Source organism: Phyllobates terribilis, unplaced genomic scaffold (assembly GCF_046119375.1).
Source record: "Phyllobates terribilis strain yellow unplaced genomic scaffold, ASM4611937v1 Scaffold_2__4_contigs__length_985480577, whole genome shotgun sequence".
Classification (NCBI taxonomy): Eukaryota; Metazoa; Chordata; class Amphibia; order Anura; family Dendrobatidae; genus Phyllobates; species Phyllobates terribilis.
Window position 1 is genome coordinate 41,608,681 of NW_027362762.1, and position 24,836 is coordinate 41,633,516.

At 42.5% G+C, this 24,836-nt stretch overlaps 3 protein-coding genes across 5 annotated transcripts in view; 1 reads left to right on the forward strand and 2 right to left on the reverse strand.

Moving 5' to 3' along the window:
* The window catches only part of PAAF1 (proteasomal ATPase associated factor 1), a 63,575-nt gene extending 62,812 nt beyond the window's left edge, over window positions 1-763 (reverse strand). The window contains exon 1 of the mRNA XM_073661268.1: window positions 644-763. Within this exon, the coding sequence (XP_073517369.1) occupies window positions 644-729 (86 nt within the window). The 5' untranslated portion in view covers window positions 730-763. The remainder of the gene's footprint in view (window positions 1-643) is intronic.
* Window positions 764-844: 81 nt separating this feature from the next.
* On the forward strand, window positions 845-5,571 carry COA4 (cytochrome c oxidase assembly factor 4 homolog). 3 transcript variants are annotated; one of them, XM_073661270.1, is made up of 3 exons: window positions 894-1,004; window positions 1,153-1,196; window positions 5,220-5,568. In XM_073661270.1, exon 3 carries the CDS (start codon window positions 5,225-5,227, stop codon window positions 5,480-5,482), a length of 258 nt encoding a protein of 85 aa, XP_073517371.1. In that variant the 5' UTR covers window positions 894-1,004; window positions 1,153-1,196; window positions 5,220-5,224; the 3' UTR covers window positions 5,483-5,568. The 3 variants fall into 3 exon arrangements, with proteins under 3 accessions (XP_073517370.1, XP_073517372.1, XP_073517371.1); XM_073661269.1 differs by lacking the exon at window positions 1,153-1,196 and having other exon boundaries at window positions 845-1,004; window positions 5,220-5,561; XM_073661271.1 differs by lacking the exon at window positions 1,153-1,196 and having other exon boundaries at window positions 853-919; window positions 5,220-5,571.
* An 11,908-nt stretch (window positions 5,572-17,479) lies between these two features.
* Window positions 17,480-23,174, reverse strand: MRPL48 (mitochondrial ribosomal protein L48). Its single transcript, XM_073668999.1, is given in 10 exon segments — window positions 17,480-17,697; window positions 17,827-17,916; window positions 18,038-18,140; window positions 18,703-18,872; window positions 18,971-19,056; window positions 20,071-20,111; window positions 22,772-22,824; window positions 22,913-22,968; window positions 22,971-23,014; window positions 23,098-23,174. Coding segments are annotated over 10 exon segments (795 nt in total). The 3' UTR covers window positions 17,480-17,622.
* Between the last annotated feature and the right edge of the window lie 1,662 nt (window positions 23,175-24,836).

The following is a 24,836-nucleotide window of genomic DNA, read 5'->3' on the forward strand; positions in this document are numbered from 1 at the left end:
ATATATTATATATATAAAAACAAGTAAAATAAACATTTAGCATTGCTCCTTCCCCCAAAAAAATACAATAGAAAAAAAACGTCCAGACGTCGCATTTGCCCCAAAATTGTTCCACTGATAACTCCAGCTCGCACAGCGCCATCCAGAGGAGAAAAAAATAACGGATCTCAGAGGACGGTGACAAAAAAAAACAACCTTTTTTTATAATAAAGTTGTGAATTTTTTTAACCAGTAAAATAAGACATAACCATAGGAGTTCAGCGTCGCGGTGATCGCACTGACCTCTGACCTTATTTTTACCACACGATGAACGCCGTAAAAACAAGCCCATGGCGGCGTTCATGGCATGAATCCTGGCGATACAGCATCACTATATAATAACTGGTATCGGGGGCCAGAAAGGCGGCAAGTGATGCCATAATGCAAATGTAAAGGGGTTGGACAGCTCCTGTAAGACAACTTAAAGGTCCCCAGATTTGATGGCACTACAATTCCCAGCATGCAGAGAGCTGAATGGTGTCAGGACACACTGAGAGTTATAGCTATACAACAGCCCATAGGTAGAATAGACTGAGATAAAATAGTAACTAACATCTCAGACTAAAAAGTTTCTCATTCCCCATTTTTGACCTGCAGCCCCCACCTCAGACAGGCAGCCCAGTCACTCTGCACAGAAATCCTGGCAACCATCTTGGTACAGGCAAATCCATAACCGGAAGTGGGCGTCATGGCCTGAAGGAGAAGCTATTACTCAACCGGAAGTAGCACTCTCCTGCCACTAGAGGCCGCCGCAGACGCGCAATGATTGTCTACATTTAGAGTGTTTTCTGCTGCGTTTAAGGCAATGATAAATTGGACTACGAAAAAATGGCGGCGTCCGATGGTGGATACAGGGGAAGCAAGGACAATTGTGGAAAAAGTGAAATGAGAGTCTTTTAGTGAAAGAGTGGGAAAGGATTGAAGAGAGGACACAGTGACACACGAGCATGGCGAGACTGGTGCAGGTGAGCACCCTGGTAGTTGTGTCCTTTATTCACTGTGTCTTAATTATTGGGCTTCTTGTTTGTAGGGACCACAAATCCCAGACTGCTTGATATTATATGTGTTATGTATTGTAATAACTTTGATATATTCTAATTTATCATTTTCTAGATTTCTCCTTGATGTCAGTGAATGGAAAGCCCTACAGATCTAAGGTTGAACCCATAGATGCATTCACCCCCCCCCAGTGCAGATTCCATATAAAAGGCCAAAAAAAATAGAAATTATATATATATAGTACAGGCCAAAAGTTTGGACACACCTCATGTAAAGATTTTTCTGTGTTTTCATGACTATGAAAATTGTACATTCACACTGAAGGCATCAAAACTATGAATTACCACATGTGGAATTATATACTTAACAAAAAAGTGTGAAACCACTGAAAATATGTCTTATATTCTAGGTTCTTCACAGTAGCCACCTTTTGCTTTGATGACTGCTTTGCACACTCTTGGCATTCTCTTGATGAGCTTCAAGAGGTAGTCACCAGAAATGGTCTTCACTTCACAGGTGTGCCCTGTCAGGTTTAATAAGTGGGATTTCTTGCCTTATAAATGGGGTTGGGACCATCAGTTGTGTTGTGCAGAAGTCTGGTGGATACACAGCTGATAGTCCTACTGAATAGACTGTTAGAATTTGTATTATGGCAAGAAAAAAGCAGCTAAGTAAAGAAAAACGAGTGGCCATCATTACTTTAAGAAATGAAGGTCAGTCAGTCCGAAAAATTGGGCAAACTTTGAAAGTGTCCCCAAGTGCAGTTGCAAAAACCATCAAGCGCTACAAAGAAACTGGCTCACATGAGGACCGCCCCAGGAAAGGAAGACCAAGAGTCACCTCTGCTTCTGAGGATAAGTTTATCCGAGTCACCAGCCTCAGAAATCGCAGGTTAACAGCAGCTCAGATTAGAGACCACGTCAATGCCACACAGATTTCTAGCAGCAGACACATCTCTGCAACAACTGTTAAGAGGAGACTTTGTGCAGCAGGCCTTCATGGTAAAATAGCTGCTAGGAAACCACTGCTAAGGACAGGCAACAAGCAGAAGAGACTTGTTTGGGCTAAAGAACACAAGGAATGGACCTTAGACCAGTGGAAATCTGTGCTTTGGTCTGATGAGTCCAAATTTGAGATCTTTGGTTCCAACCACCGTGTCTTTGTGCGACGCAGAAAAGGTGAACGGATGGACTCTACATGCCTGGTTCCCACCGTGAAGCATGGAGGAGGAGGTGTGATGGTGCTTTGCTGGTGACACTGTTGGGGATTTAATCAAAATTGAAGGCATACTGAACCAGCATGGCTACCACAGCATCTTGCAGCGGCATGCTATTCCATCCAGTTTGCGTTTAGTTGGACCATCATTTATTTTTCAACAGGACAATGACCCCAAACACACCTCCAGGCTGTGTAAGGGCTATTTGACCAAGAAGGAGAGTGATGGGGGGCTGCGCCAGATGACCTGGCCTCCACAGTCACCAGACCTGAACCCAATCGAGATGGTTTGGGGTGAGCTGGACCGCAGAGTGAAGGCAAAAGGGCCAACAAGTGCTAAGCATCTCTGGGAACTCCTTCAAGATTGTTGGAAGACCATTTCCGGTGACTACCTCTTGAAGCTCATCAAGAGAATGCCAAGAGTGTGCAAAGCAGTCATCAAAGCAAAAGGTGGCTACTTTGAAGAACCTAGAATATAAGACATATTTTCAGTTGTTTCACACTTTTTTGTTAAGTATATAATTCCACATGTGTTAGTTCATAGTTTTGATGCCTTCAGTGTGAATGTACAATTTTCATAGTCATGAAAATACAGAAAAATCTTTAAATGAGAAGGTGTGTCCAAACTTTTGGTCTGTACTGTATATATATATATATATATATATATATATATATAATTAGTTGTGCTCAAAAGTTTACATACCCCGGCAGAATTTTTCCTATCTTGGCCTTGTTTCAGAGAATATGAATAATAACAAAAAAACTTTTTCTCCACTCATGGTTATTGGTTGGGTGAAGCCATTTATTGTCAGACTACGGTGTTTTCTCTTTTAAATCTTAATGACAACCAAAAACATCCAAATGACCCTGATCAAAAGTTCACTACCCCAGTTCTTAATACCGTGTATTGCCCCCTCTAACATCAATGACAGCTTGAATTCTTTTGTGGTAGTTGTGGATGAGGTTCTTTATTTTCTTGGATGGTAAAGCTGCCCATTCTTCCTGGCAAAAAGACTCCAGTTCCTGTAAATTCCTGGGCTGTCTAGCATGAACTGCGCGCTTGAGATCTCCGCAGAGTGGCTCAATGATATTGAGGTCAGGAGACTGAGATGGCCACTCCAGGACCTTCACCTTGTTCTGCTGTAGCCAATGACAGGTCGACTTGGCCTTGTGTTTTGGATTTTTGTCATGTTGGAAGGTCCAAGTACGTCCCATGTGCAGCTTCCGGGCTGACGAGTGCAAATTTGTCTCCAGTATTTGATAACGTGCAGTATTCATCTTTCCTTCAACTTTTACCTAGTTTCCTGTGCCTTTGTAGCTCACACATCCCCAAAACATCAGCGATCCACCTCCGTGCTTTACTGTAGGAATGGTGTTCCTTTCATCATAGGCCTTGTTTACCTCTCTCCAAATGTAACGTTTATAGTTGTGGCCAGAAAGTTCAATTTTGGTCTCATCACTCCAAATTACCTTGTTCCAGAAGTTTTGAGGCTTGTCTCTGTGCTGTTTGGTGTATTGTAGGTGAGATACTTTGTGGCATTTGCGCAGTAATGGTTTTCTTCTGGGACTCGGCCATGCAGCCCATTTTTCTTCAAATGCCTCCTTATTGTGCATATTGGTACAGCCACACCGCTAGTTTTCAGAGAGTCCTGAATTTCAGCTGATCTTATTTGTGGGTTTTTCTTTGAATTCCGAACAATTTTCCTGGCAGTTGTGGCCAAAATTTTCGCTGGTCTACCTGACAGTGGTTTGGTTTTTACAGAGACCCTGATTTTCCATTTGTTAATCACAGTTTGAATGCTGCTGACTGGCATTATCAATTCCTTGGATATTTTTTTGTATCCCTTTCCTTTTCCCGTAGATCCGTTGACAATTCTTTTGCTTTCCTCATGACTCACTATCCAGAAGCATCAGTGGCTGGATGAAAGATGTAAGAGTCTGTCTGGATCCCAGAAACTCACTCAGCTTTTATGCACACACACTGATTACAAGCAGACAGGTCACAGGTGAGGATGTTACCTTTAGTGGCCATTCAAACCCATTTGTGTCAAATTCTGTGCATGTTATCAGGCCAAAAATCACCGGGGTATGTGAACTTTTGATCAGGGTCATTTGGATGCTTTTGGTTGTCATTAAGATTTAAAAAGAGAAAACACAGTAGTTTGACAATAAATGGCTTCACCCAACCAATAACCATGAGTGGAGAAAAAGTTTTTTTGTTATCATTCATATTCTCTGAAACAAGGCCAAAAATTCTGCCGGGGTGTGTAAACTTTTGAGCACAACTGTAAGTATGTATGTGTGTACGTGTTACAACTTTCCTACCTCCACAATTGTACTGACCGGGAGAATCCTGTTACCGAGTCATTTTTCAATGCCGTCAAAACAGAAGTGAAAATAAATGTCGGAATTGTTTCTTCTTTTTTTTTTTTTTAAGTGAAGGCTTTTGGAAGAAAGGAAAAAATCGAAAACTGGGTGGCCACTCACTTCCCTATCGACGACAACGTTTATACATACTTGCACCAATTCTTTATAGCCATATTTAAAGGAGTTGTCCACTTTTTAGGACTTTTTTTTTTACTTAAATGCATGTATTTGGGGCTAAAAATGATTTTTACAATTGGGTTACATTAGAAAGTTTGCACAGTTTTGCTTTTACAGGCTGTTTGTTTCTTTGTCCATTTAACTTCGATGTGATCTGTAGTTAGAAACAGATCAGATAAGAGTTACAAGCTTTAACATCAGACCAAGCCCACTGAGGGACCCTCAGTTAACTCATTCTGCAGCCAGCAATAGACATTGCTACGCAGAGGTTATAGAAAGCAAACGGTGCAAAATTTATAATAAAACCTAATTGCAAAACTTATTTTTAGCCCCCAAGCCATAAAAATTGCATTTACGTCATAAAAAATTCCCAAAAAGTGGACAACCCCCCTTAATGTAGCCATTTTTCTGTTGTTTTGCAGTAATCATGGCCGCCCCAACGTCTCAACCTCATGACCGCAGTCGCAAGCAGCAGGACGAGGAAGACCCGGTGGATCAAATGATCGCACGGACCGGATGTACGGCGTTTCACTATGCAGTGCAGGAGTGTATGGCGGAGAATCAGGACTGGAGGCGCTGCCAGGACCAAGTGCAGGAGTTCAGGAAATGTATGCAGGAGTATCAGACGAGGAGGATGGAGGAGCTGAGGAAGAAGAGGGGGCACACATCTGAGGCTGCTTCCTAGGGTCTTACGCCTGCACTTTGTGTGGCCGTCCGCAGTCACATGACCAGACCCCAGTGACCGTACACATAAGACAATTCTCGCCTTTTTTTTTTTTTTTTTTTTTTTTTTAATTAAACCTGTTCTTTATCTGTTGGAACTGATTAAAAATTTGTTTTCCGAATTTGCTTCAGTAAACGGAGTTTATATCCAGTATTAATGATCGCTGCGACCCAAACACTACAATTCCAGAAAATGAAGTATTTCTCCCAGAATATTACTGCAATTACACGTTTTGTTACATACGTTTATTTCCTTTGTGTGTATTGGAACAACACTAAAAAAAAAAGCAAAGAAAAAGAGGAAAATTGGACATAATTTCGACACAGAACCCCAAAAATGGGCCGGACAAAATTGTGTGTGAACAACTTTTATTTCCAGCGTGTGATGCTCGTTCAGACTCACCTGTGACAAGTAACAGATGTGGGCAATATGAAAATCACACCTGGAACCAGATAAAAAGGGGAGAAGTTGCCTCAATCTTTGCATTGTGTGTCTGTGTGTGCCACACTAAGCATGGAGAACAGAAAGAGGAGGAGAGAACTGTCTGAGGACTTGAGAACTAAGATTGCTGAACAATATCAACAATTTCAAGGTTACAAGTCCATCTCCAGAGATCTTGATGTTCCTTTGTCCACGGTGCGCAACAAAATCAAGAAGTTTAAAACCCATGGCAGTGTAGATGATCTCTGTGGATGGCAGAGAAAAATTGGCGAGTGAAAAATGTAAGCAAATCTTTGGCATGACAACTCGGGATCTGCAGGAGACCCCTGTGGCTGTCATTGCCGATCTGTTATGAACGCCGCCCAGCGGTCGACGTTCATTGCAGATGAGCATTTTTGCTACACACGATCGGATGATCGCAGCTTCTAGTCTCCCATAGAGACTATTGAAGCAAGTAAAAAAAAAAAAAGAAAACTTTTTAGAAATATTAAAAAAAATAAAAGTTTAAATCAGCCCCCTTTCGTCCCATATAAAATAAAAAAAATGCACATATTTGGTATCGCTGTGTTCAGAATCGGCCGATCTATCAATATATAAAAACAATTAATCCGATCGGTAAACGGCGTAATGAGGAAAAAAAAAAATCAAAACACTAGAATTACGTTTTTTTGGTCGCCGCAATAAAATGCAATAACGGGCAATCAAAACACTGCATCTACCCCAAAATGGGCGCGCAAAAAATAAGCTCTCACCCGGCCTCAGATCCGAAAAATGGAGACAATACCGGTCTTGGAAAATGGCTACCCCCTTTTTTTTTTTTGCCACTTAAATAAAAAAGAACCTATACATGTTTGGTGTCTACAAACTCGTAATAGATAGATGCTGGGAAAGGAAGTTGTTTCTGCGCTCTCAGGAGTCACGACAAACCATTAGTATGGATAAAAATGTAGGTTTATTGTCTACGCGTTTCAGGGTCCACCGACTCCTTCCTCAGGACAACCATACATAACCTATGTTGCACTTTTTTTGCAATTTCACCACACTTGAAATCCAGCATGCCATCCTTCATAGACACTGCAGAGCGCAAGCATGCGCATCTCAGTGTCTGCGGCATGGCAAGCTGGATGGCAGCTTTTGGCTGCGATCAAGCCTGTCATGTGAATGTAGCAGAGCTGGAGCCGTCATCTCAATGCCATCCCAGCGTGGGAGAATTCTCCTGCTCAAGCGTTGAGCGCAGGAGAATTCTCCCACGCTGTCAGTGACGTGCATGAGGTCACACATCTCCCTTGATGACCTCACATGGGCCGGGTTGTGGGTTGTTATCAGCCCTTCAGGATTTTATGAAATTCTCACCTTATGTAATTATTTCTTTCCGGATGATCGCAGAAGTTCGAGATCGCCGCCATATTTTTTTTATCAGGAATTTACCTTTACCCAGAGACCATACATGACATGGTTGCTGTCAGCGATTTGCCCATTATCTATTTGTGGCCTATAGGCAGGGGTTACAGTTTGACATTGAGATCTCAGCTTGTCAATACGCCGAGATCTAAATCTGCGCATGCGCCGAAACTGGCGTCATTTTCCTGAAGCCCACTGGGAGATAAACGTGCGCAAGTGCCTCCCTAGGCACCGACGCAAAATTTAAAACAATGACAAGGTACAGACATCAGAGACAGCTGAGGGGCCAGAGCAAAGCCAAAGACCCTACCCACAGTCCCACCCCGATGCACAAACAGCTTATTGCACTCAAACTTCTAAAGATAATTAAAGAACAACCAAATTGTGGATTTCTACAATGAACGTACCTGTTAACCGGTTCCCGACCGCCCACTGTAGATAAACGTCGGCGCTTGCTGGGCTCTGTGCAGCGCCGACGTTTAAAAACAGTGGGTGGTCTCGCAGCGCTCAGGACCCCCAGGGTCCTGCAAGCGCTGCGATTCCGGTGCATAGCGTTAGCTCTGACAGGGGACATCATCGGGACCTGATTGGATCAGGTCCCAATGATGTTAACCCTTTGTTGTCTTCTATATGCCGCGATCTATAGTGATCGCGGCATATAGAAGACAGCAGGAGGAGAGGGGGTCGTCCACTTACCTCTCCGACGGCCCCCTTATACCTTCCAGGACCTGACGTTGCTATGGCAGCTGGAGGTCACATGACCGCCTCCAGATCTGCCATGTATGGTGTCCTGCCTGGCTCAGCCTGCAGCTGAAGCCTGGCAGGAGACTCTGACTGTGAAACAGTCAGCGAAGATCTCATGTAATGTAATACATGTCTATTACATTACATGAGATCAGTGATCAGAAAAATAAAAATTAATGTCCCATACAGGGACTAAGTAAAAATGTAAAAAAAAATGTTTTTAAACTGTTCAAAAAAAAATCACAAAATAAAAATAAATAAATAAAATATTAAACCAATAAATCCGTATATTTATGCAAAACTAAAAAAAGTACACATATTTGGTATCGCCGCGTCCGAAACAACCCGATCTATAAAACTGTCACACTAATTAACTCCTTCTGTGCACACCGTAATAAAAATAAATAAGAAACGGAGCAAAAAAATATGCTTTTTCATCATATTGCCAAGCAAAAAGTGGAAAAAAATGCGATCAAAAAGCAAAATGGAAATAAAAATGGTACCGCTGAAAACGTCATCTTGTTCCGCAAAAAAAAAAGCCGCCATACAGCTCCATCAGCCGAAAAATAAAGTTGTAGCGCTCAGAATAAAGCAATGCAAAAAAAATATTTTTTCTATAAAATTGTTTTATTGTGTAAAAGCGCCAAAACATAAAAAAAATATACAGTAAGTGTAGTATCGCTGTAAACGTACTGACCCGAAGAATAATGCTGCCTGATCACTTTTACCACACGCAAAAAAAACCTCAAAAAACAATTCCTGAATTGTTGGTTTTTGTTAATTTTACCTCCCAAAAAACGGAATAGAGAGCGATCAAAAAATGTCACGTACCCAAAAATGGTACCAATAAAAATGTCAACTCGTCCCGCAAAAAACAAGCCGTCACATGACTCTGTTTGCCGAAATATGGAAAAATTATAGCTCTCAAAATATGCCGATGCAAAAACTAGATTTTGCAAAAAAAAAGCGTCTCTTAGAGTGTGACAGCTGTCAGTCATAAAAACCCGATATAAATCTGGTATCTCTGTAATCGCACCGACCCGAAGAATAAAGTAATCTCATCACTTATACCGCACGAGGAACGGCGTAAAAAAATAAATAAAACCAATTCTTCACCTGCTACTGATTGGTTTATTATGTCTCCCAAAGATCGCAGTAAGGCTCTGCCCACATTTATCCTGCGCTCTGCGCTGAGCACTTACACCAGAGTTTCCGTGTAAATCTCTGAAATACGTGATTCAGCCAGAACCCATGATGGAAGATTCCCTGTAATGAGGCAGATATAGGCCACTGTGGATGCCGTCTGGCCTGTGATCCCACGGTGTCATTTGTTTTAGGCGTGCATAAAAGTGCGGTTGGCCACAGTTTTGTGCACTTCTGAAAAAAAGGACACCAGTAAACAGAGGCCAGACGGAGTCCAGAGTAACTCTGCTGCCTCATTACAGTGAATGGATCCCGCAGGGGTTTCATCTGAATTACATCACTTGGAAATTTAGATGGAAACCCCGATGTAAGTGCTCAGCCTCGAGCGCCGGATAAATGTTACGTAAAATGTTCCCAATAAAAGCTTCAACTCAGTCCTCAAAAAAAGCTAGTCCCCACTCAGGTCCATCATCTGTTAAAAATATAAGGGACTTCCAAGTTACTGGTAGCAGAAAGGCTCTGGAAAAGCGAAATGGCCCTTGCCCCCCAAAAGAAATTCAGAAAATGTTGTGCTCCCAAATCCAAATGCCTATTCTACAATAATTTGTTCTCCAATTGTCAAATAGCGCTCCGTCCCCCCCAGATCTCGCCGTATGGCTGAGCGGTACGATACAGCCACATATGGGGTATTGCCACTTTTAGAAGAAATTATGTGACACATTTCGGCACCATTTTTACCCATTGCCCTGTGTGAAAATGTAAAATCTGAGGGTAAAACATTTTTTTGTGGTAAAAATATAATTATGCTTTTTTCACTGCCCAATGGTATACATTTAAAAATTAAAAAATACTCACTACTTCCCTAGATGAATTCCTTGAGAGGTGTAGTTTACAAAATGGGGTCACTTGTGGGGGTTTCTGCTGTTTCGGCATGTCAGCGACTCTTCAAATGTGACATGGTGTCTGCTGCCTATCCCAGCCAACATAGCGCTCCTTTCTCTTCCGAACCCTGCCGTACACCAAAGCAGTGGTTTTCCCCCACATATGGGGTATCGGCGTACTCAGGAGAAATTGCACAACAAATTTCATGGTGCAATTTATCCAATTACCCTTATGATAATGCAAAATTAGGGAATGAAAAACATTTTTTGTGGGAAAAATGTGAAAATTTTATTTTTACAGCTCAATATTATAAACTTCTATGAAGCACCTTGGGGTTCAAGATGCTCACCACACATCTAGATAAGTTCCCTAAGGGGTCTAGTTTCCAAAATGGTGTAACTTGTTGTGGGTTTCCACTGTTTAGGCACATCAGGAGCTCTCCAAACGCAACATGGCGTCTGCTAATTATTCAGAAAAATTTTACATTCAAAAAGTCTAATGGCGCTCCTTCCCTTCCGAGCCCTGCAGTGCGCCCAAACAGTGGTTTTCCCTCACATATGGGGTATTAGCGCGCTCAAGAGAAATTGCACAAAAAATTTTGGGGTCCATTTTTTCCTGTTACCCCTGTGAAAATAAAAAAAAACTGGGTCTAAAGTAACATTTTTGTGAAAAAAGTTAAATGTTAATTTTTTTCTTCCACATTCCAAAAATTCCTGTGAAGCACCTGAAGGGTTAATAAACTTCTTGAATGTGGTTTTGAGCACCTTGAGGGGATGCAGTTTTTAGAATGGTGTCACTTTTGGGTATTTTCTGTCATAAAGACCTCTCAAAGTGACTTCAAATGTGATGTGGTCCCTAAAAAAATGTTTTTTTTGTTGGAAAAATGAGAAATCGCTGGTCAACTTTTAACCCTTATAGCTCCCTAACAAAAATTGGTTCCAAAATTGTGCTGATGTAAAGTAGACATGTGGGAAATGTTATTTATTAACTATTTTGTGTGACATATCTCTCTGATTTAAGGGCATAAAATTTCAAAGTTTGAAAATTGCAAAATTTTCAACATTTTCGACAAATTTCCGATTTTTTCACAAATAAACGCAAGTGATATCGAAGAAATTTTACCATAATCATGAAGTACAATATGTCACGAAAAAACAATCTCAGAATCAGGGGGATCCGTTCCAGAGTAATTACCTCATAAAGTGACAGTGGTCAGAATTGAAAAAATTGGCCCGGTCACGAAGGCAAAAACAGGCTCTGGCGCGAAGTGGTTAAACCAGTAGGACAGCTCCTTTATGCCCATACATTTAAGAATTCCTGATTTGTCAGTAGAATTTTTATTAAAACAATTATTTTTCTTTTAATGGTCAATTCTTTCTTCAGAAACAAGGCACACCAACGAGGGCGGGATTTTCTCCATCTATTGCAAAGAAATACATGTTAGGGATGTTTTTATTTTTTCTGATGCCAAGCCCTTCTCCTCGCATATCAGGTGGTATGGTCGGTATATAGATGATCTGCTCCTCATATGGGAGGGACCTAGAGAATTGGCGTCAGAAGTTGGAATTACATCAATGATAATGAGATGAACTTAAAATGTACCTCTTGATTGAAGACAAAACCCATCAATTTTTTTTAGATATTAACCCCTTTGTCCCCCAAGGCTGTTTGCACCTTAATGACCGGACCAATTTTTACCATTCTGACCACTGTCACTTTATGGGGTAATAACTCTGTAACGCTTCAGCGGACCCCCCTGATTCTGAGAATGTTTTCTCGTGACATATTGTACTTCATAATGGTGGTAAAATTTGTTTGATACTTTTTGCGTTTAAATGTGAAAAAAAACAGAATATTGGCGAAAATTTAGCAATTTCCAAACTTCATTTCTGTGCCCTTAAATCCGAGTTATGTCATGCAAAATAATTAATAAATAACATTTCCCACACGTCTTCTTTACATCAGCACAATTTTTTGAAGCATAATTTTTGTTGTTAGGAAGTTATAAGGGTTAAAAGTTGACCAGCGATTTCTCATTTTTCCAACAAAATTTACAAAACCATTTTGTTTTTTTAGGGACCACATCACATTTGAAGTGACTTTGAGGGGTCTAGAAGACAGAAAATACCCAAAAAAGTGACTTCAATCTAAAAACTGCACCCCTCAAGGTGCTCAAAATCACATTCAAGAAGTTTATTAACCCTGCAGGTGCTTCGCAGGAATTTTTGGAATGTAAAAAAAAAATGAACGTTTAACTTTTTTTCACAAAAATTTTACTTTAGAGCCAATTTTTTTTTATTTTCACAAAGGTACTAGGAAAAAGTGGACCCCAAAATTTGTGCAATTCCTCCTGAGCACGCCGATATCCCATATGTGGGGGAAACCACTGTTTGGGCGCTGTCACGCAAGGGGTGGGACTTAGTGCAACACAGAGGGAAGAGGGAAAGGAGGGAGTGGAGACCTCCTGGCTGATAGAATATCACCCTTAGCGTATGGCTAAGGCTAGGGAAGGGAGGAGATGAGCACTAGTTGACCTCCACTAAACACTAAAGACAACAAGGGAAGACAAACGGGGACATTGCTTAGCTTTAGACGACTCCAGACAAATGCACACACATCCTCAAGCTCCAGAGAGGATGAAGTACTGCTCATGCTAAGCCTTCACAAGGAGTAATGAATATCACCAGCACCTCCCTCTGGAACACAGCAGGTATTCATACACCCAGGCCAGGGTATTAATTAGCCAGGGGAAGGTAGCCGCTGGGTCCTAGAGACAGCCTCTAAGAAGGCGTCTGCAATGCCAAACGTAGAGATCTCCTGCAACCAACTGCAGGGCGACTGTCTGTCACTTCTGACACACCCGTGACAGGCGCATGGCAGGGCTCGGTAGAAGAGCGCCATTTGACTTTTTCAATGCAAAATTTGCTGGAATAATTAGCAGACGACATGTTGCATTTGGAGAGCCCCTGATGTGCCTGAACAGTGGAAACCACCCACAAAAGACACCATCCCGCAAAAATATTCTTTTTGAGGCACAGGGGAAAGTTCAGAAGGGAAGAAGTGCCATATTGGAGTTCATATTTTGCTGGGCTGGTTTGAAGGTGCCATGTCACATTGGCAGAGCCCCTGAGGTGCCAGAACAGCAGAACTCCCCATAAGAGAATCAATTTTACAAACTACACCTCTCAATGAATTCATCTAGGGGTGCAATGAGCATATTGACACCACATGTGCCGCACAGAGTTTTATACCATTGGGCGATGAGGAAAGAATAATTACATTTTTAGAACCAAAGTTTTGTTTTAGCCCCAGATTTTACACACTGGGAAATGGGTAAAAATGGCACCAAAGTGTTCCACAATTTCTGCTGAATGTAGAAATACCCCATATGTGGCTGTATAGTACTGCTTAGCCACACGGCGAGACTCAGGTGCCTCCTGGAGCGCAGATTTTCCTAGAATAGTATGCGGACTCCAAATAGAGAGCTCCTAAGAGCTAGAATAGCAGAATCCCCCCCGAAAGTGACCCCACTTGGGAAATTATACCCCTTTGGGAATTTATCTACAGGCGTGGTGAGGATTGTAACTTCATGGGTGTTTTCCAGAAACAAGCAGCAGTGGATGTTGCTGAGTGAAAATTGCTAATGGCCGTTGTAGTGCCCAGGACGTTGTAGTTCTCAGTATGTTGTAGTGCCCAGTACATTGTGCCCAGCTCATGCTTCTGGAGACATGCATCGGTAAATCAGGCGGGCTCTCATCACTACAGAAATGCCAAACATGTGGATGCTAAATGTGGCTTAGGCACACTGTGGGGCTCGGAAGGGAGGGGGACATTTGGATTTGGGAGCACAGAATATGCTGAATTTCTTTTGAGGGACAAGGGCAGATTTGCTTTTCCAGAGCCTTTGTCCTACTAGTAAAGTGGAAGCCCACTATATTTCCATTGACAGATAACAGACCTGAGTGGGGACTTTTTTTGTGGATTGAGTCGAAGCTTTTATTGTGATCCAAAATGTTATGTAAAATGTTCCCATTTATCCTGCGCTCTACGCTGAGCACGGATATCGGGGTTTCCATTTAAATCTCTGAGTGTTGTAATTCAGATGAAAACCCCGAGGGATCCATTCACTATAATGAGGCAGCAGAGTTACTCTAGCCTCCGTTCAGCGTTGTCCCTTTTTTTCAGAGGTTCATAAAACGGTGGCCCGACGGCACTTTTATGCACCCCTAATGAAAACACGGACACCGCCGGATCATATGCCAGACGGTGTCCACGGAGCCTCCACCTGCCTCATTATAAGAAATCTTCTGCCGGGGGTCGGTGCAATTACAGCGATACCAGAATCATATCAGGTTTTTATGATTGACAGCTGTCACACACTAAAAGACGCTTTTTTTTTTGCAAAAACTAGCTTTTTGCATCGCCTTCTTTTCCATATTTCAGCAAACAGAGTCATGTGATGGCTTGTTTTTTGCGGGATGAGTGGACGTTGTTATTGGTGTCATTTTCAGGCACGTGACATTTTTTGATCACTTTCTATTCCGATTTTTGGGAGGCAGAATAAACAAAAACCAACAATTCGGGAATTGTTCGTTTGGATTTTTTTTCTGCCGTTCCGCGTGTGGTAAAATTGATAAGGCAGCTTTATTCGTCGGCTCATTACGTTTACAGCGATACCACATTTATATAGTTTTGTTATGTTTTGGTGCTTTTACACAAAAAACTATTTTGTAGAAAAAATCATTTCTTTTTGCATCGCTTTATTCTGAGAGCTATAACGTTCTTTATTTTTCGGCTGATGGAGCTGTATGGCGGCTTGTTTTCAGCGGTACCATTTTTATTTATATTTGTCTTTTTGATTGCATTTTATTCCACTTTTTGTTCGGCGGTATGATGATAAAGCATTTTTTGCCTTATTTTTTAATTTTTTTTTGTTAAGGTGTGTTCACTAAAGGGGTTAAATAGTAGGACAGTTGTAAAGGTCAGGTTGTTCCAGATGTGGCGATACCAAATATTTTATTGTTTTTTCCATAATATTTATCTATGGGTACAATATATTTATTTTGTGATTTTTTAAAAAAAATATTTTTACAACTTTTTTTTTTTTTTTTTTTTACTTTGTACCACTATGGGACTTTCACTTTCTGCAGTCAGATCGCAGTTATAAGGTATAGCAATGCAGGATCACTGCTATGCTTTACAGCTGTGCCAGGTGACCCAGATGTTGTCATGACGAAATAGGGTCAACATGGCAATGATCGGGCCCCAGCGATGACATTGCTGGGGTCCGATCCTAGAGCCGAGGGGCTTCTGTCCATCTACCTATTTGTTAAATGCTGCAATCGCTGCACTTAGGGGGCTAAAGTGCTGGGTGTCAGAATCAGCTGACATCCGGCGACGATAGTGCACGCACATAATCACCTACATGTATGGATACAGCTAAGGTCGTAAAGGGGTTAAACGGACACATATTGTATCTGAAGGAGTTATTATTTCTCCATATAGAAAAGACACTGCTATCGATTCTACATTACCTGCTACATCATGTTACCTTAAAGAAACCTGCTACCAGAAAAATGCTATTAACCTGCAGATATGGGGTTAATCACATTATTAACCTGTGCAATGCCCACACTTAGCCGGACGCTATGGTGAGAAAATTAACTTTATTCCCTCTGCAGTGTTCCGGTTTCAGTCATGGAGGCAGCACCGGCGACTGTAACCGCACCCCTGGCCCTGCCTGATAGCCGGCACCAATGCAAAACAGTATCAGTCAGGGCCGGGGTCTTCCTCTGGTTGAGATAACTTACATTTTATTTTTCAACTATAATACTGCCCCCTATGTACAAGAATATAACTGGTATAATACTGCCCCCTATGTACAAGATTATAACTACTATAATACTGCCCCCTATGTACAAGAATATAACTACTATAATACTGCTCCTATGTACAAGAATATAACTACTATAATACTGCTCCTATGTACAAGAATATAACTACTATAATACTGCCCCCTATGTACAAGAATATAACTACTATAATACTGTCCCCTATGTACAAGAATATAACTACTATAATACTGCCCTCTATGTACAAGATTATAACTACTATAATACTGCCCTCTATGTACAAGAATATAACTGCTATAATACTGCCCCCTATGTACAAGATTATAACTACTATAATACTGCCCCCTATGTACAAGATTATAACTACTATAATACTGCCCCCTATGTACAAGAATATAACTACTATAATACTGCTCCTATGTACAAGAATATAACTACTATAATACTGCCCCCTATGTACAAGAATATAACTACTATAATACTGCCCTCTATGTACAAGAATATAACTACTATAATACTGCTCCCTATGTACAAGAATATAACTACTATAATACTGCTCCTATGTACAAGAATATAACTACTATAATACTGCTCCTATGTACAAGAATATAACTACTATAATACTGCTCCTATGTACAAGAATATAACTACTATAATACTGCTCCTATGTACAAGAATATAACTACTATAATACTGCTCCTATGTACAAGAATATAACTACTATAATACTGCCCCCTATGTACAAGAATATAACTACTATAATACTGCTCCCTATGTACAAGAATATAACTACTATAATACTGCCCCTATGTACAAGTATATAACTACTATAATACTGCTCCCTATGCACAAGAATATAACTACTATAATACTGCCCCCTATGTACAAGAATATAACTACTATAATACTGCTCCTATGTACAAGAATATAACTACTATAATACTGCTCCTATGTACAAGAATATAACTACTATAATACTGCTCCTATGTACAAGAATATAACTACTATAATACTGCTCCTATGTACAAGAATATAACTACTATAATACTGCTCCTATGTACAAGAATATAACTACTATAATACTGCCCCCTATGTACAAGAATATAACTACTATAATACTGCCCCCTATGTACAAGAATATAACTACTATAATATTGCTACTATGTACAAGAATATAACTACTATAATATTGCTACTATGTACGAGAATATAACTACTATAATACTGCTCCTATGTACAAGAATATAACTACTATAATACTGATCCTATGTACAAGAATATAACTACTATAATACTGCCCTCTATGTACAAGAATATAACTACTATAATACTGCTCCTATGTACAAGAATATAACTACTATAATACTGCCCCCTATGTACAAGAATATAACTACTAGAATACTGCTCCTATGTACAAGAATATAACTACTATAATACTGCTCCGGATCTGTCAGGTGATAATACATTTTGCATAGGACCCAAATCACCCAAAGAATTAAAGAACAAGTGTTTTATTTTTGCTATTTTTAATCTTTGTTTAGTTCCGCTTTCTTCCTCGCTGTTACATAGTGACACATGGAGGCGATTATACGGCTCCTCCATCAGTCGCTCCGGTATTGGGCAGATGGAGGATTTCCGTCAGTTCATTGAAGCTCTCAGGTTGTCCAGATCCGGCCGAGCCTTGAATCTCTCCAGGTAATCGATGTCCGTGTGCTGCAGAGAAGAGAATTACAAACTAATCGTAAAAAATGTGTATATGCAGGAAAAAAGACTTATAACATAAAATCATAGCGCCCAATCGCACATCTGTCACCTCCCATAGCGCCCAATCATATTTCTTACCTCCTTTACCAATAAATTAACCCCTTCAGGCTGGTTCATGGTGAACACTTCTATGATAATGGCAGCCATGGTGGCGCTTACACCGCTGACCTGGAGAATAAGCAGCAAGTGATACATGAGAAGAGCAGTGGCAGCGGTCACCGTCCGCTATATTGTAAGTGTGGCAGGACGAGGCTGATGGATTTATGAGGATACGGCGAGGTGCACGGACCTGGACGATGCGCTCATGGACGGTCAGCACCGAGTCCACGAACATCTTGTTCCCCACGTCCGGCAGCAGCAGCATTTCCTTGGTTTTGGTTGGTTTAGCGTAACTGTAAGGAAACAAAGTACAAAATATGCGGTCAGCAGTGATTCAGCTACACTAATACATGCATTCACAGCACTGCAGGCTTCAGAGCTGAAATCTGATACCCCCGATAGTTCATTATCTGTACAGGGCTGACAGGTAATATAGGCAAAAGTGCACCCCTGCCCCGGCACATAGATCAGCTAAAGAGCTAAAGGGGTCTGTCTACAGGCTTCTAATAACCGTCAGCAGAATAAAGAGTTCAGCTCTGGAGTATAATACAAGATGTAACTCAGGATCAGTAATGTAATGTATGTACACAGTGACTGCACCAGCAGAATAGTGAGTGCAGCTCTGGAGTATAATACAGGATGTAACTCAGGATCAGTAATGTAATGTATGTACACAGTGACTGCACCAGCAGAATAGTGAGTGCAGCTCTGGAGTATAATACAGGATGTAACTCAGGATCAGTAATGTAATGTATGAACACAGTGACTGCACCAGCAGAATAGTGAGTGCAGCTCTGGAGTATAATACCGGATCAGTGATATAATGTATATGCACAGTCGACCTGTCGATCTCACCTTTCCTCCACTTTAATGGACATCTGGTTGAAGAAATTATGCATGTACTGAGCAAAATGTTCCACATAGAGCATGTGGTGTCCGGATACTTGGAAGTTTATCACCCCGTATTCATACTCTGTTCCTTGTTTAATCTCCTTTTTTAGCAATTTGCCTTTTTTCTTTTGGTCCTAAAGAATAAAACATGCAAACAGCGGCTGTGACCACAGAGACGCACAGGGGCCTCCGCACTACACTATCAGCCGTATAATATATTTTGTGTCCTCACCACTTCGGGGGGTAACAGGAACCTGTAGCGTCCGATGCCATGAGTTGGTTGTGACCTGTAGGATCTTCTGTCTTCTACCAGGACACCTGTACGGCGAGAAGAGACGGATCAGCGACGTTCTCAAGGCCGGGACAGAACATCATCCTCCTGAAATAACACAAACTTTCTGCCTCTATTTTAAGCTTCTTATTGATATCAATCTTTAGTGCACACGGTGCTGTCAGTTTTTTCTACATGATCATTTTTCTGCATGGAAAATATCAGTTTTCCATTTCTGCTTAGAAAAAAAAAAAAAAAAAAGCTTTGAGATTTGACCACTGAATTTTTTTTGAGGTGGAATAATCTGATGTGACTTTTAAGAGAAATCACATCAGGAGTAGATTCCTTTTGTACGAGATTTTGCAGATCTGATTGCATTTTTGAAGAAGTTTTTTTTTGGGGGGGGGGCAAGTTTGCAGATTACAAAACGAAATCGAAAGAAAAAAAACTAAAAAGTATTCAAGCTTTTTTGTAAAAGTGGATTTTTGAATCGGATCCACTTCAAAATCTACTGACATAAAAAAAACATAAAAACCTCCACCAAAAATTAAGTGTTTTTTTGCTTCGACTTTTTGACAATGAATTTTCAGCGAGAAAAATCAATTTCAAGAAGAAACTCCACTAGTAAAACCATTTTGCCAGTCATATGTTCAATCCTTTTGAGCAATTTTTTTTTTTAGATTATTTTTTTTGTTTTGTTTTTTTTTTTAAATCCTGATCTTTTATGATCTGTTTCAGAAAAAAAAAATTAAAAATCCTGATGGGAGAAAAAGTGCATGTGACTTCTAGGAAGCAGCTCCTGATGTGATCTGCTTCAAACTAAGTACTGACTAATTTAAAGGCTGCAAAAAAAATAAATAAAAAAAATTGTTCCAAAACGCTACAAAAACTCTTTAAAAACGGCTTCAGGAGACAAAACAAATTTCGCCAAAAATTCCCAAGCGTTTTCTGCAGCGGTCTCTCCTCTATGAAACTCGGAATCTGTAGCACTACCGCTATGTCTGAACACCGCCTAATAATATTTGAAGTTGAATCTCCTCTTATCGCTCAGGTCTACTCACCGGGATTACAGCTCTGGAGCCAACTGTGTCCTGTAATTTTGCTGCAGAGAAAACATCGACATGAGATTATATAACACCAGCAATTATCTGGTATTGCACCATGTAATGAACACTGACTGTAGGGTGCCCGCATAGATTACAGCTGATTCTGGGGGATCCGGACCCCTTATGATCAGGCAGTATCCAAAATGAAGAACATCTATGAGTCTGTCACATATTGGGAATTTTATGCAATTAGGAGGTCACTATATACAGCGATCAGGAAGGCAGAGATAGTAATAAACCGCCTCTGCCAGACTCTGCAGAGAGAAGGCAGAGGCGGTTAATAACCATCCCTGCCTTCCTGATCGCTGTATATAGTGATCTCCTATGAAGTCCACAGGCTGAGACCATTATTTTACCTATATACTGCAGTAAACACATACAATTAAGAAAAATAAATGAAAAAAAAGTATTAAATGTTTGTTTGTTTTTAAATTAGGGAAAATAACAAAACAAATAAAAATATTACCTATCGCCCTTTCTGTAAAATATCTATCTATGAAAAATTAATCCTCAAAATAAATTATGCAAAGAAAGATCCATTTGAAACACCAGAATTGTCATTTTTGGGAGACTGAACCTCCAGCAAAAAAAAAAAGTGAACAAAACCTTGTATGTACCACAAAATTATACTGATAAAAACTACAGCCCGGCGCTCCCAAGGCTCCATGGATGAAAAAAAAATGTAAAAAGTTTCAGGTGTCAGATGATGACGACGCAAATTAATTAATTTTTCAGAATTTTTTTTTTTTAAAGCCACTAAAATAATAATTAAACTGAATAAAGCTTGGTATGGCAGTAATCACACCGACCTGGAGAATTATTACAGCACTATAAAGGTCAAAAAATGGGTTGGCATAATAGCTGGAGGTCTGCAGAAGACCCCCGTGCTGTTCATTGTGGATTCCCTGTGAAAGCCGGCCATGGAGATACTGATTTTCTCTATTCACAGATACAGGCCGATCAGACGATCGCAGCTTCAAATCCCCTAAGGAAACTATTAAATACAACAAAAAGTTAAATAAAAAAAGGTTTTTAAAAATATGGAAAAAAAAACAAACAAAAGTTCTTCGTATCACGCCCCTTTTGCCCCATAAAAAAATAAAACAATGAAAAAATAATAAATACACATATTTGGTATCGCTGCGTTGAGAAAAGTCTGCTCTATAAAAATATAAAAAAAATTAATCCGATTGGTAAACGAAATAACGAGAAAAAAAATCAAAATGACAGAATTACGGGGTTTTTTGGGTTGCTGCAACAATGCAATAAAATGTAATAAGAAGCAATCAAAACATCGTGTCTATTGCAATATGGTATCAATAAAAACGTCAGCTCAGCACCCATAAAATAAGCCCGAGATCCTGAAAAATAGAAACGTCATGGGGCTCAGAAAACGGCGACACAAGAAAAGGTTTTTGTTTTATTTTATGAATTTCCAAAAAATTTTTCACCACTTTAATAAGAAAAAAAACTATACAAGTTTGGTATCTGTGAACTCGTAATGAATAATGTGGAGAATGAAAATGGCGGTCAGTTTTACCATATAGTGAACATGGTAAATAAAAAAACAGAAATACTACTATAAAATTGCACTCTTTTTGCAATTTCAACGCACTTCCCCACTATCCAGTGCAAAATAAATGGTGTCAATCAAAAGCACAACTCATCCCATGAAAAACAAGCCCTCATACGGCTAAGGGGACGGAAAAATAAAAGTTATGGCTCTGGGAAGAAGACAGGAAAAAAAGCAAAATGGCCATGGCGTGAAGGGGTTAATCCACCAGCCCAAGAAAAAGATATCAGCAATAATAAGTAAATAATCCTGTAATGCCGACACGTCCCCTGTGGAACCGCACCCGAGTCCCCTCTTGTGGCACTGCACCCGAGCTCCCCCCCCCCCGTGGTACCGCACACCCCCCCTCGTACCGCACCCGTGGGCCCCCCCCCCCCCCCGGTACCGCACCCGTGGGCCCCCCCCCCCCCGGTACCGCACCCGTGGGGCCCCCCCCCCGGTACCGCACCCGTGGGGCCCCCCCCCCCCAGTACCGCACCCGTGGGGCCCCCCCCCGGTACCGCACCCGAGGGGCACCCCCCCTGGTACCGCACCCGAGGGGCCCCCCCCCTGGTACCGCACCCGAGGGCCCCCCCCCCCTGGTACCGCACCCGAGGCCCCCCCCCCCTGGTACCGCACCCGAGGGGCCCCCCCCCTGGTACCGCACCCGAGGGCCCCCCCCCCCCTGGTACCGCACCCGAGGGCCCCCCCCCCCGGTACCGCACCCGAGGGCCCCCCCCCCCTGGTACCGCACCCGAGGGGCCCCCCCCCTGGTACCGCACCCGAGGGCCCCCCCCCCTGGTACCGCACCCGAGGGGGCCCCCCCCCTGGAACCCAACCCGAAGCAGCCCCCCCTCCCCCGTGTTCCTGCACCTGAGCGCCCCCCCCACCCCGTGTTATCACCCCCGCTTCTTCCCCGTGGTACCACCCGGCGCCCCCCGAGATCACGGACCCCCATCATGGAGGATTACATTGGACGGCTGTGATATTTATTATAAAGGTGACTCACAAAGAAGCAAAATGTCTTTCAGCTGTAAACCTGTGTCTCCCCGTGTGCTGAGACTTGTAGTCCCCCAGCAGCTGAGCCAGGCTGGAGGCTCTTACCTGCACACAGCAGCTGTGGACCTCAGCAGGGCCCCCCCTCTGACAGGCAGCATCTGAGGGGGCAGACAAGCACAGAGGTGAGACCCTCAATATCACAAGACCCCCTAATGCTCCCTGGACAGAACCCAGTCACCTTCTCACCGCATGGGGGACAGTACTGGCAAAGCACAGGATGTGCAGCACAGAAACACTTCCCCGCAGATAACACAGGAAGGTTCCGTGTTATCAGGGAGACGGGAAATCCTCCCGCCGGAGAGCAGTTAACTCTTTACTGGCTAAGAAATCATCAGGATCTATCACAGCGGAGTAACAAAGCGGCATCATACCGGGGAGGCGACACTGAGACCGGGGAACAACGGAGTGGAGACCACTGATAATACTGCGTCATCCACAGATCCCCCATAACAGTGCGCCATCCACAGATCCCCCATAACAGCATCATCCACAGATCCCCCATAACAGCGTCATCCACAGATCCCTCATAACAGCGTGTCATCCACAGATCCTCCATAACAGCGTCATCCACAGATCCCCCATAACAGAGCGTCATCCACAGATCCCCCATAACAGAGCGTCATCCACAGATCCCCCATAACAGAGCGTCATCCACAGATCCCCCATAACAGCGTCATCCACAGATCCCCCATAACAAAGCGTCATCCACAGATCCCCCATAACAGTGCGCCATCCACAGATCCCCCATAACAGAGCGTTATCCACAGATCCCCCATAACAGAGCGTCATCCACAGATCCCCCATAACAGAGCGTCATCCACAGATCCCCCACAACAGCGTCATCCACAGATCCCCCATAACAGCGCGTCATCCACAGATCCCCCATAACAGAGCGTCATCCACAGATCCCCCATAACAGAGCGTCATCCACAGATCCCCCATAACAGCGTCATCCACAGATCCCCCATAACAAAGCGTCATCCACAGATCCCCCATAACAGAGCGTCATCCACAGATCCCCCATAACAGCGTCATCCACAGATTCCCCATAACAGAGCGTCATCCACAGATCCCCCATAACAGCGTCATCCACAGATCCCCCATAACAAAGCGTCATCCACAGATCCCCCATAACAGAGCGTCACCCGCAGATCCCCCATAACAGTGCATCATCCACAGATCCCCCATAACAGAGCGTCATCCACAGATCCCCCATAACAGCGCGTCATCCACAGATCCCCCATAACAGAGCCTCATCCACAGATCCCCATAACAGCGCGTCATCCACAGATCCCCCATAACAGCGTCATCCACAGATCCCCCATAACAGCGTCATCCACAGATCCTCCATAACAGCGTCATCCACAGATCCCCCATAACAGCGTCATCCACAGATCCCCCATAACAGAGCGTCATCCACAGATCCCCCATAACAGCATCATGCACAGATCCCCCATAACAAAGCGTCATCCACAGATCCCCCATAACAGCGTCATCCACAGATCTCCCATAACAGTGCGTCATCCACAGATCCCCCATAACAGCGCATCATCCACAGATCCCCATAACAGCGCATCATCCACAGATCCCCCATAACAACGTCATCCACAGATCCCCATAACAGCGCATCATCCACAGATCCCCCATAACAGCGCGTCATCCACAGATTCCCCATAACAGCGTCATTCGCAGATCCCTCATAACAGCGCGTCATCCGCAGATCCACAACAGAGCGTCATCCGCAGATCCCCCATAACAGAGCGTCATCCGCAGATCCCCCATAACAGCGCGTCATCCGCAGATCCCTGATAACAGCGTCATCCACAGATCCCCCATAAGAGAGCGTCATCCACAGATCCCCCATAACAGAGCGTCATCCACAGATCTCCCATAACAGTGCGTCATCCACAGATCCCCCATAACAGAGCGTCATCCACAGATCCCCCATAACAGAGCGTCATCCACAGATCCCCCATAACAGAGCGTCATCCACAGATCCCCCATAACAGAGCGTCATCCACAGATCTCCCATAACAGTGCGTCATCCACAGATCCCCCATAACAGTGCGTCATCCACAGATCCCCATAACAGCGCGTCATCCACAGATCC

Coding starts and splice junctions, on each gene's coding strand:
- COA4 (XM_073661271.1), top strand. CDS start 868: ATGGCGGCGTCCGATGGTGGATACAGGGGAAGCAAGGACAATTGTGGA. Junction 920..5,219: donor CAAGGACAATTGTGGAAAAA/GTGAAATGAGAG, acceptor GTTGTTTTGCAG/TAATCATGGCCGCCCCAACG.